Raw genomic sequence first — 10,797 nt, 5'->3', positions numbered from 1 at the left:
CGGCCAATGGCCGAGTGAACTGCAGGGGCAGCTGGAAGGTTCACTCGGCCATTGGCCGAGTGAACTGCTGGAAGGTTCACTCGGCCAATGGCCGAGTGAACTGTCTTGGCGGCTGGAGGGTTCACTCGGCCATTGGCCGAGTGAACTGCTGGAAGGTTCACTCGGCCATTGGCCGAGTGAACTGCCTTGGTGGCTGAAGGGTTCACTCGGCCATTGGCCGAGTGAACTGTCCTACGGCCGAGTGAGCCATTTGACCCAGCCAATGGCCGAGTGAGCCATTGACTCGGCCCATGGCTGGGCAGGGTGTTTGACTTGGCCATTGGTTTGGGCCGGCCCCTGGTTGAGTCAGGGTTTCGCCGCCCAAGACCTCGTACTAGCCACGTGGGTCGAAGAGATGCCTTTGTTCCCGTTGGCCCTAGACGGGCCAACAACAAGGACTCAATTTGGACACTGGCCAGTTCATTTATTCACACTCCAAGGAACAAAGCATGAGGTGACATACATTGCATTTCAGCAATCTCGTACATGAATTCCATATCTATGGGAACTTCACAAAGTTACTCATGACAGACTCACAACTTAGTACTTCACCAATAGGCCTTGTTCGGAATCACATAGTGAGTCCAAACTTTGACTTTCTCAAATGAGAATACTAAGGTGTGAAATGGCATGTCTCATTTCAGGATTAAGGTAAGCATGATGCAATTCATACATAGTGACTTCGAGACATAAGAGGTTGAATGGTTTGTTCTTATATTGTCTCTAGAAGTGCACTGGTCAATTCAGTACCTTCGGAAGATACCTAGAAGAACTATAGAGTCCCCAACTCTCAATGCCTCATAACCAGACATCATAGATTCTTCTAACAATCGTACTGAGGTCAATAGTCCTTTGACCCTAAGATTGCGAATATATCGTTTTAAGCAAACTACGAAGAGTTTGTTCATGCAAATCTACATTTGTCTCTTCGTAAGTTGTTAAGTTTGTTTATGGACTAAAAGACTAAGGTTTTATCATAAAGCTTCAAACAAAGAAAGAATGAATGAACGTTTCAACTTTATTAATGAATAGATAGGCAATTACAAGCAAGAGTCTTCATGAGACTTTATGACATCAAATGTACATAAATAGACACTACTACTCTTCTTGTGGGCACCATTGACAACAGGGGCGAGGTGGAGGCGGGGCTGGGCGAGGTGGAGGCCGGGCTAGGCGATGTCGAGGCGGGGCAGGGGGCGAGGTGGAGGCGGGGCTGGGCGAGGTGGAGGCGGGGCAGGGGCGAGATGTTCCTATAACGGATATTATAACCGTTGTAGGAACATCTCGCCGCGGCGAGATTCCTCACTCGCCGCGGCGAGACAGTTTCTTAAAAAACTGCTTGGTCACGGTATCCACCTCGCCGCGGTGGAGAATATTTCTAGCCGCGGCGAATATATATCTCGCCGTGGCGAGATATATACCTCGCCGCGGCTACGAGTTTCTACAACGCTTTTGTTTAGTGTTGTAGAAACCACCCGCCGCGGCGAGGTATGAATTTCGCCGCGGCGGATTACATTTTTCTACAACGCTTTCACTGTGCGTTGTAGTAAGTTCTCGCCGCGGCATAAAACACATGACGCCGCGGCGTGGATTCTACAACGGATTTTTAAAGCGTTGTGGGAAATCTGAAACACCAGGTTTCTACAACGCTTAACTATATGCGTTGTAGAATCTCCAAGTTTCTACAACGCTTTACCATATGCGTTGTAGAAACACCAAGTTTCTACAACGCTTATCCATAAGCGTTGTAGAATCACTAGTTTCTACAACGCTTGTCATAAGCGTTGTAGAAAGTGGGTTGTATAATCCAACATTTGTAATAGTGTTAGTATATAAATCCATAATTGCAAGTACTCGGACAAAATAATTACTTTTTATATTTAGTTAAATTTTATGTAGACTCATAGTTAAATTTTTAATTACAAATTAAAAATGCGAATTCGAACCTACATACCCACGAGAATATCCCCATTTCAATTGCTCATTGATTCTCTCCCCAATGAAAATAATTCATAAGTACACAATAATAGTATATACAGTACTACAACTAACCAACAATATGTTAATATATAGAATTAAATTAGTTGGAAACAATTGCAAATTGCCAAGTATGAAAACGTGGAACCAGAATTCTCAGTCTCTTTTTTTGCCTAATAAATCATTTTATCATTTTATTTAATTATTATTTTATATTTATTTAAAAATAAACTAAAACGATTAAATTAACTTATTTTAATTAAAGAAACCAAAAAAACACCAAAAGGAGGATCTGGATTCGAAATCGTGTGCCATTGTTCACCCCCTCTATCCCTCCTTGATTAGTATTAGAACCGTAAACAATAGAAGTAAGTTCATTTACAATTCAAATATCAAATTTCTTGTATTGCATTAAAAAATAAAAAATAAAAGTAGAACCCACACCATATGTGATCACGTCTCACTCTCGTCCCCACTTTTCTTTCTCCTCTTTATAAAAAGCAGCCCAAAACTCCCTTCCATTTTCCCTCCTCCCAAACACCTACAATTCTCTTAAACCAACACATAGAGAAACAGACACACAAAAACATTACAAAAACAATGTGCACATCGGAGGCCAAAGTGACGATCGGCGTGTCAATGTCTCATCCGCCGATGTCGAAGATCAATGGCCGCCCGGTCTTGCAGCCAACATGCAACCGTGTCCCGTCCCTCGAACGCCGCAACTCTGTCAAGAAAATTACTGTATTGCCACCCCAAACACCAATACCTTCCTCTAATACTAATAATAATAATAATAATAACAGCGCCACTAGCCCTAGAATAACTATGCCCACCAGAAACCCTAGCTCGGTCACTTTGGACCGGAAAAAGTCCAAGAGCTTCAAGGGCGCTATAACTGGTACCGACTTTGATAATAACAGTAATTATCAGCTGTATGGAAATGTTTCTAACAATGATATGGAGGCTTGTTTGAGTTACTCATCGTCGTCGCCGGGGAGCATCGCCGCTGTGAGGAGGGAGCAGATTGCGTTACAGCACGCGCAGAGGAAGATGAAGATCGCCCATTACGGAAGATCTAAGTCCGCAAAGTTTGACAGGGTTGTGCCCTTGATGATTGACTCTGTTGATAACGCCCTAGATATTCATTATAATAATGTTACTACGAAGACTATGGAAGAGAAACGCTGCAGTTTCATCACACCCAATTCAGGTTCGAATTTTAATATTACTATAGTAACATGTTTTTATTGTACGGTAATTAATATGCATTATCTTTTGAATTTCTTCCTCTAATACTTAAATTTTTCGTCTTTTTTTTTTTGTAGATCCGATTTATGTTGCTTATCATGACCAAGAATGGGGGGTTCCAGTCCATGATGACAAGTAATAGCTCTCTCTTTCTCTCTCTCTCATATACAGACATAAATGCCTAAAATTTACAAAAAAATTAAAAAAACAACAAACTTAAACGTTTGATATTACTAAATAGTCAATGATTGATAAATATTAGGTAAATAGTCATAAATGATAATGTGACTTAATATGACAGTGGTTATTTACTCAATATTTATGTTTTTAAATATATAAAATTGGTTATTTATCTAATATTTACCAAACCTTGATTATTTAGCAATTCTCAACTTTTAAGTTAGCTATTTTGCTAAATTACCCTAAAATTTATTTCTGAATTATTCGCTACACATGCAATGATTATTATAAACACTTGAATACTTTTTCTTTATGTGCCAAATACAGAATGTTGTTTGAACTGCTTGTTCTAAGCGGGGCTCAAGTTGGGTCAGATTGGACTTCAATCTTGAAGAAACGTGAAGAGTTCAGAGAGGCCTTTCATTGGTTTGAGGCTGAGCCTGTGTCCACTTTCACTGACAAGCACATGGTCTCAATCAGCTCCCAATACGCCATTGAGATCAGCCGTGTCCGTGGAGTCATCGACAACTCTAACCGAATCCTCGAGGTAATATATACTATTGTATAATACTCTCATCAACAATTTAAATAAAAATATTAATCCAACACTCAAATCTTTTTTGTTACTTCCTTGATTACGTTTCATGGACTTTATTATGGTTTGTTATTAATAGTTTATGCGTTAAGAAAGCATTGAAATAACCACAACTACATATATCCACAACTATTCCTTTCTTTCTCTATTCAATTTTTTAAGTGTGGAAAAAGTTTTGTTTGCATGTGATATTCCAACCTGTTCTGATTTCAATACATGCATGGCTCCATCTTGCCTGTTACCATGTTAATATTATATTTTATATGTAAAAAGCCAATACTGCAGTTGGACTTTAACCAGAAACAATAACATTCCTCTTTATATGTTATCACAACTACGCGATGTGAATTTGGTTTTGTTATTATAATTTTTACCCTACTTCTAAGACAACCTATCAATTTATTATACATTAAATGAGCCCTATTGTTTGATTTTCACTTAATCAATCAAGTCTATAAAACTAGAGAGACATACCATAGACAACCTTAATATAATTGATAGTGTTATTTCACGTTGGAGGAGCCCGTTGAATTCCATTTTATAACCAATTGGTACTAAATGAGGTTCAACTGATACATAAACACATGTTTATTTATAGACATAATCAATGTGAGATTAACCCATTTCAAAACTCCACTCATGCATAGCGTGACCAAACGGAGTAACAATCCCCTTCACGATTCGCATGGACGCGGGTGAAATTCAAATTGTGTGAATGGACAGTGCTCTGATACCATGTTGAATTTCATATTAAAACTAATTAGTACTAAGTTGAGAGGTTCAACTGATATATAAACACATGTCTATTCACACACACAACCAATGTGGGACTATCCCACTTCAAAACTCCCCTTCACGCGTAGCGTGATCCGACCGAGTAACAATCTCCCTCATGCTTCGCGTGGGACAAACCAAATTCAAATTGTGTGAATGGACAATGCTCTGATATCATGTTGAATTTCATATTAAAACCAATTGGTACTGAGTTGAGAAGTTCAACTGACATAATCAATGTGAGATTATACCACTTCAAAAAAAAGAAGAAGAAGAAGACTAAGTTTATAATATATGGCTATGGTTTATTAAAGCAACAACAAGATTAGTTAGTCACGTCTAAGTCTATAATTTGTTGATAACTTACTCAGGCCATACTATCTGCTATGCACAACTACTATTTGATGTCTTAATTAAACTCACGTCTTTTTTTTTTTCCTTTCTTTTTTCGTATTAATATGTAATAGATAAAGAAGGAGTTCGGTTCGTTTGAGAAATACATATGGGGATTTGTGAACAACAAGCCAATCTCCACTCAATACAAGTCAGGGCAGAGAATCCCAGTGAAGACATCAAAGTCGGAGAGCATAAGCAAAGACATGGTCCGAAGGGGCTTCAGGTTTGTGGGCCCCACTGTGGTCCACTCATTCATGCAAGCAGTTGGGCTCACCAACGACCACTTGACCACCTGTCACCGCCATCTCCAATGCCGGGCCTTGTCTGAGCTCAAGCCAAAGTACAACACCGCCCTATGAGATGCTAATATCATTTGACAGGTTTAATATCATTTGTTTGATAATTATCAAAAATCAATCAAAACTCAAATATTGACATATTTAATATCAAATCGGTCATGAACTGGTTGATTATGTGACACATTGACATATTTGATATTATATTTGTCAATATTTTAATTTCGATTGAGTTTTGATAAGTGACAAATAATTGATATTATTATTGTCGATTTCCCATTAATCAAAGATATAACCCACCCGCAAAAATATCAATATATAGTTTGGCTAACTATATGGTTATAGCTGATTTATGGGTTGCTTTTTCTTCTTTTGGTTTGGTTTAGTTTAAGTTTTTATTTGGCTTAATGATTTTGAGAGGTAGGTTTGAGGGAGTGCTAATTAATTATAATTTGTTTGTAATTACTAGAGTGATCAAGATACATCATGATAATTTTTAAAAAAAATAATGGATAAAAAGAGATTTAGTATGGTGTGGTAGAGTGCAGAGAAAGCTGGCATAGAGACCCAAACAAAGTGTGGGGGACAGAGCGCATGTGATAATGCAAATTTGGGGAAGCAATTGCATGTGCTTTGAGATGTGTCAGTTTGCGTTTGTTTTTTTCTTTTTATTGTTCTTGTTCTTTTTCTTTTTCTTTTTCATATTACCAAATATTATACTTTGTATTATTATTTGGGTTTCTCTTTAACAGCCTGTGTCATACTGAGTGAGAGAGTGAAACTTCAGGAGGACCACCACCTATTTTTTCTTTTTGGTTTGTGATGATCTTCATATTTTGTATTTGTTGTACTAGTCATCTTTTAAAATTCTCCAATTGAATATATTTCTTTTCGCCTTTTAAGGGTGGTGATATTTTTATGCTCTTTATCATAATTTGCCATGTGGTTTTCTGGATATATATGTATTTATTTCCTCCAATGTTTAAACAGATCAGATAAGTATCTTCATCTCTCTGTCCTTTGCCATGCCCATGTGCCCACATACACCATAAGACACTGACCCAATCCCACCACCATTTTCCATTCAACACAAATATGATACAGAAGAATCTAATTCTTGATATGGGACAAGTTTTCAAATACTTAAAAATAGTTTTTTCACTACTACAAATGTTGGATTATACAATCCACTTTCTACAACGCTTAAAATAAATGTTGTAGAAACTAGAGATTTTACAACGCTTATGACAAGCGTTGTAGAAACTTGGTGTTTCTACAACGCTTATGGATAAACGTTGTAGAAACTATGTGTTTCTACAACGCATATGGATAAGCGTTTTAGAAACTGGGTGTTTCTACAACGCAAGCCTAATCACTACTACAAAACTAAGATTCTACAACGCTTAAAAAAAGTTGTAGAATAATTCTACAACGCTTCTCAAGCGTTGTAGAATCCTGCGTTGTAGAAGCTTCTACAACGCTTAAAAATCCGTTGTAGAATCCAACAGCTTTCTACAACGCTTAATTATCCCTTGTAGAAACTAATATTCTACAACGGATATTTAAGCGTTGTAGAAGCTTCTACAACGGTTTGAATCCATTGTGTAATTTTTAAATATTTTCAAACATCTCGCCGCGGCGAAGTATATTTCTCGCCGCGGCGAGATATTCTACAACGGATCTTCAATCCGTTCTAGAATCATTTCGCCGCGGCGGACATTATACTTCGCCGCGGCGAGTTGTTTGTCGCGGCGAAGTACGTTCTGCGCCGCGGCGACAACATTCTACAACGGATTGTCAAACCGTTGTAGAATCATGTCGCTGCGTCGGGAATTATACTTAGCCGCGGCGAGATTCTCGCCGCGGCGACGTAGGTTTTGCGCCGCGGCGAGGGGATTCTACAACGGATAAAAATCCGTTGTAGAAGCTTTCTGATTATTTTTTAAAAAACACGCCGCGGCGACGTTGTAGCTTAGCCGCGGCGTGGTGTATATCGTCGTGGCGAAACCAAAATATCGATGCGGCGAGGTTTTGATGTATGAATAATGTGCTCTCGGTATCTTTTTTGCCGCGGCGACTCTTATTTTTCGCCGCGGCGAAATGTCTAAGTCGCTGCGGCGAAACCCGGTGTAAAAAATATGGCACCTGATAAAATAACCTTCAATCCAAAAAATAATATCTACATCTTCAAAACATTCAAAAGAAATATTTACATCCAAAATTGAATACAAAAACTAACTAATCATCACAATGAATAAATGTTTGTACATAAGTTACCCATTCTTCCCTAACTCTCTCTAAATCCTCTTTTGTATAGTTTTTCTTACTTTCTAATTTTCCTACACCTCCTACGACTATATCGCGCATATACGAAATAACAAAATACCCGCATTCCGTGTTTCCGGTTCGTCTCGGAGCGTTCCAAGCCTTGATGTACGTTGACTGTCCGTTATTATGGGCGTTTTGGTGCTCGAGCTTGAAATCCACAAAAACCCTATAACACGGAAATCATAAGAGAAAAAACCTCTACAATGATTTATAATAAAAAATAGTTTAAAAAATCAAAATATTACCTTTTTATCAATCGAGTTAAATCGATTGGAATTTTATTTCTTAACGGGTCGAAGAACATGGCACTATCTCTCCAATGGTCGAGGACAACGAGCATCCAATGTGCACCTTTATTGTACGGCATCAAAACTAGTTCACCAAATTTGCATTTTCGTACTATGTTTCCAACGTCCTTGACTCGTTTTGACAAATAAGCGTCCTCATCGTTGTTTTCGATGTACGAACTTAAGCCCGGATTTATAAAACAATAGTCTCGACTCTTCTTCGCCTTTTCTAGCCTCGAGCGTAGATAGCTATGACAAACAAGTATTTGATTGATCAAAACACTAAATATTGAATATTTATATTAAAAACACATATAAAGAAAACACTTACTCCATATAGACCGTTATGCTCCCCGCGCCAATTTCCAAGTATTGCAAAAAGTCGGAAACATCTTCAAATGACACCGGAATCGGGATAGCCGCGAGACTTGGACTAACATTGACCATAATCAAATCCCCTTCCGGTAACATTACTTTGTTGGCATGTTGAGCGAGCAATCGAAACTTTGGATTAATCATCTTGTACGGAATCTTCTTAGCATCATCGATGCTAGGTTCACTCTCAAAATCGAGCTTTGAGAGTTGTTTGACAACCGGACCGCGACTCTCTATTCCCGTGTCCATTTCGATCAATCTCTTCGGCCACGAGACAAATCCTCCTATGGCATCTTCAATGGTTTGAGCTTCTTCGCTGGGAATTGGCAATTTTTCTTTTTTAATCAAAACCCCCAAAACGGTCACACGTACATTCACTTCCTCCAAAGGTAAAGAGTGAACTACGCGCCCATTTAAGTATGCTCGCCCATTTGCAACATGAATCATGCCTCCTTTCACAACATCATCTATGAAAAGAAGACACTCGACGCTTTCATCCGAAGTCGGTGTCGCCGGGGTGGTTGGATTCAATGAGCAACTAGCACGAACAGTACTATTGGGTTTTTCCACAACAATAGGATCGATCTTCGGACGATCATCAACAATGATAGGATCGATCTTCAGACGATCATCAACATCGTCGTGTTCTAAGCGAATCAAGAATATTATCAATAACTTAATACCAAAACATTTATCTTTATTAATAAATAGATAAAAAAAAAAATTAAACATACCTAAAGAGACCCCTTCATTGACGTGTTCTTCAACATTTGCCATCTCTTTATCATCAACAACCTTCGCGTTGAGATTCTCTTCCACTTGCTCGACACTAGGCGACTCAACATTAATGCTACCATTTCCACCGAAGGCCTTCATCACCAAAGACTTTAACTCGCTCATTTCCCGACGCATCTTCATTACTTCTTCGTTGGACGTTGGAGGAACCAAGTACTTAAAACGCGACGTGTGTTTGGATTGACCGCAAACTCGCGACGTTCCCAAAGCTTCTTGCAAAACACTCTTTCCCGATTCTGGCAACCATGTCCCTTGCGATGCTTGTTGTGATAACGTTTTCTACACATAAAATTATTTGAAAATAAAATTACAAGGTTAATTGTTATAACAAAGGTAAAGAACTTACGATTTTTTCTCCCATCAATTTGTCTTTCTCATCCTTGTAGTTATCTACGTCTTTCATTCACGAGTCAATCCAAAGTTCCTCTTTCGTAGGCCATTCCCCCGTTTCGTCATGCTAGTAAGAAGTAATTATATAATAAATTAAAAAATAATTGCAACATTTGGAATAACTAAAAGAAAAAAATGAATCTAACCTTTTCTTGATCAAGCTTTCGATATCCATTTCGGCCCGTTCGAGATTTGTACACACTTTTTCCGATATCTGATTTCCCATGTTCCGATGTTTGTTTGAACATTTCGGTTCGTCTATACTCAACAAATGATATCCAATCTTCTTTGGTGATACTTGTATAGAATTTCAAAATACAAGCCGGTCTCTTTAAGGCGATTGGTTCGTTGATTATGTCATTGAGTAGATCGTTGTATATCTCATGACGAAATAACCTTGCCGCTTCTCCGACTCTCATAAGGCAATCGTGTTTTTGTTCGATAGGAATCGTAAATCCTTCTTGCATTTCGTTCCAAATCCATTCTTTAATTTGGGCGGTGTCTTTACATCTCCAATCACGCATCGAAAGTGGAACGTGTTCTCTTGCTAACACGCCAAAGTAACTCGACAACTCATCACCCTCTTTACCGATTGGTTGCCTTTTATCATCAAATTGTACCGGAATTTTTTTACCAAGTGTTTTAGCCTTATTAACCCGACCCATAAGAGTGTTTCTTCGTTTTCCTTGTTCATCGGAGTTAAGCGCTAGTTGTCTTCTAATTTTTCTTTTACCACTACCGCTAGAAGTAGTAGTGGTGGACGACATGGAATCTAATATACAAAATTCAAAACATAATCTCAATTTCTAACTCAAATCCAATCCGATTCCAACTCAAATACAACTTCAAATCAATATCAAACTCAAATACAACGAATTCAAATCCAATATACTAAAATCCAATACAAATTCTTCCTAACTTCAAATAAATATCAAATTCTAACTAAATAATAACATAAATCAAATTAAATTCAAAACAAGTTGGGAAATAACATACCCGGTGAAGGCGAGGACGTGGCGAGCGAGAGGCGAGGTGGAGCGGGGCGGGGGCGAGGTGGAGGCGGGGCTGGGGCGAGGTGGAGGCGGGGCTGGGCGAGGTGGAGGCGGGGTTGGGC

General features: G+C 38.7%; 1 protein-coding gene across 1 annotated transcript; it reads left to right on the top strand.

Annotated features, from left to right (window-relative positions):
• Positions 1-2,522: 2,522 nt before the first annotated feature.
• LOC149378650 (uncharacterized) lies at positions 2,523-6,422 on the top strand. The gene is made up of 4 exons (XM_089603174.1): positions 2,523-3,229; positions 3,345-3,402; positions 3,775-3,994; positions 5,284-6,422. Exons 1-4 carry the CDS (start codon positions 2,617-2,619, stop codon positions 5,569-5,571), a joined length of 1,179 nt encoding a protein of 392 aa, XP_089459300.1. The 5' UTR covers positions 2,523-2,616; the 3' UTR covers positions 5,572-6,422.
• Positions 6,423-10,797: the final 4,375 nt, after the last annotated feature.

The sequence above is a fragment of the Urtica dioica genome, chromosome 12 (genome assembly GCF_054948205.1).
Source record: "Urtica dioica subsp. dioica isolate 48M chromosome 12, U.dioica_male_clone48M_v1_H2, whole genome shotgun sequence".
NCBI classification, from domain to species: domain Eukaryota; kingdom Viridiplantae; phylum Streptophyta; class Magnoliopsida; order Rosales; family Urticaceae; genus Urtica; species Urtica dioica.
The sequence above is the reverse complement of the archived record's forward strand: the minus strand, read 5'-3'. Positions and strand labels throughout refer to the sequence as shown.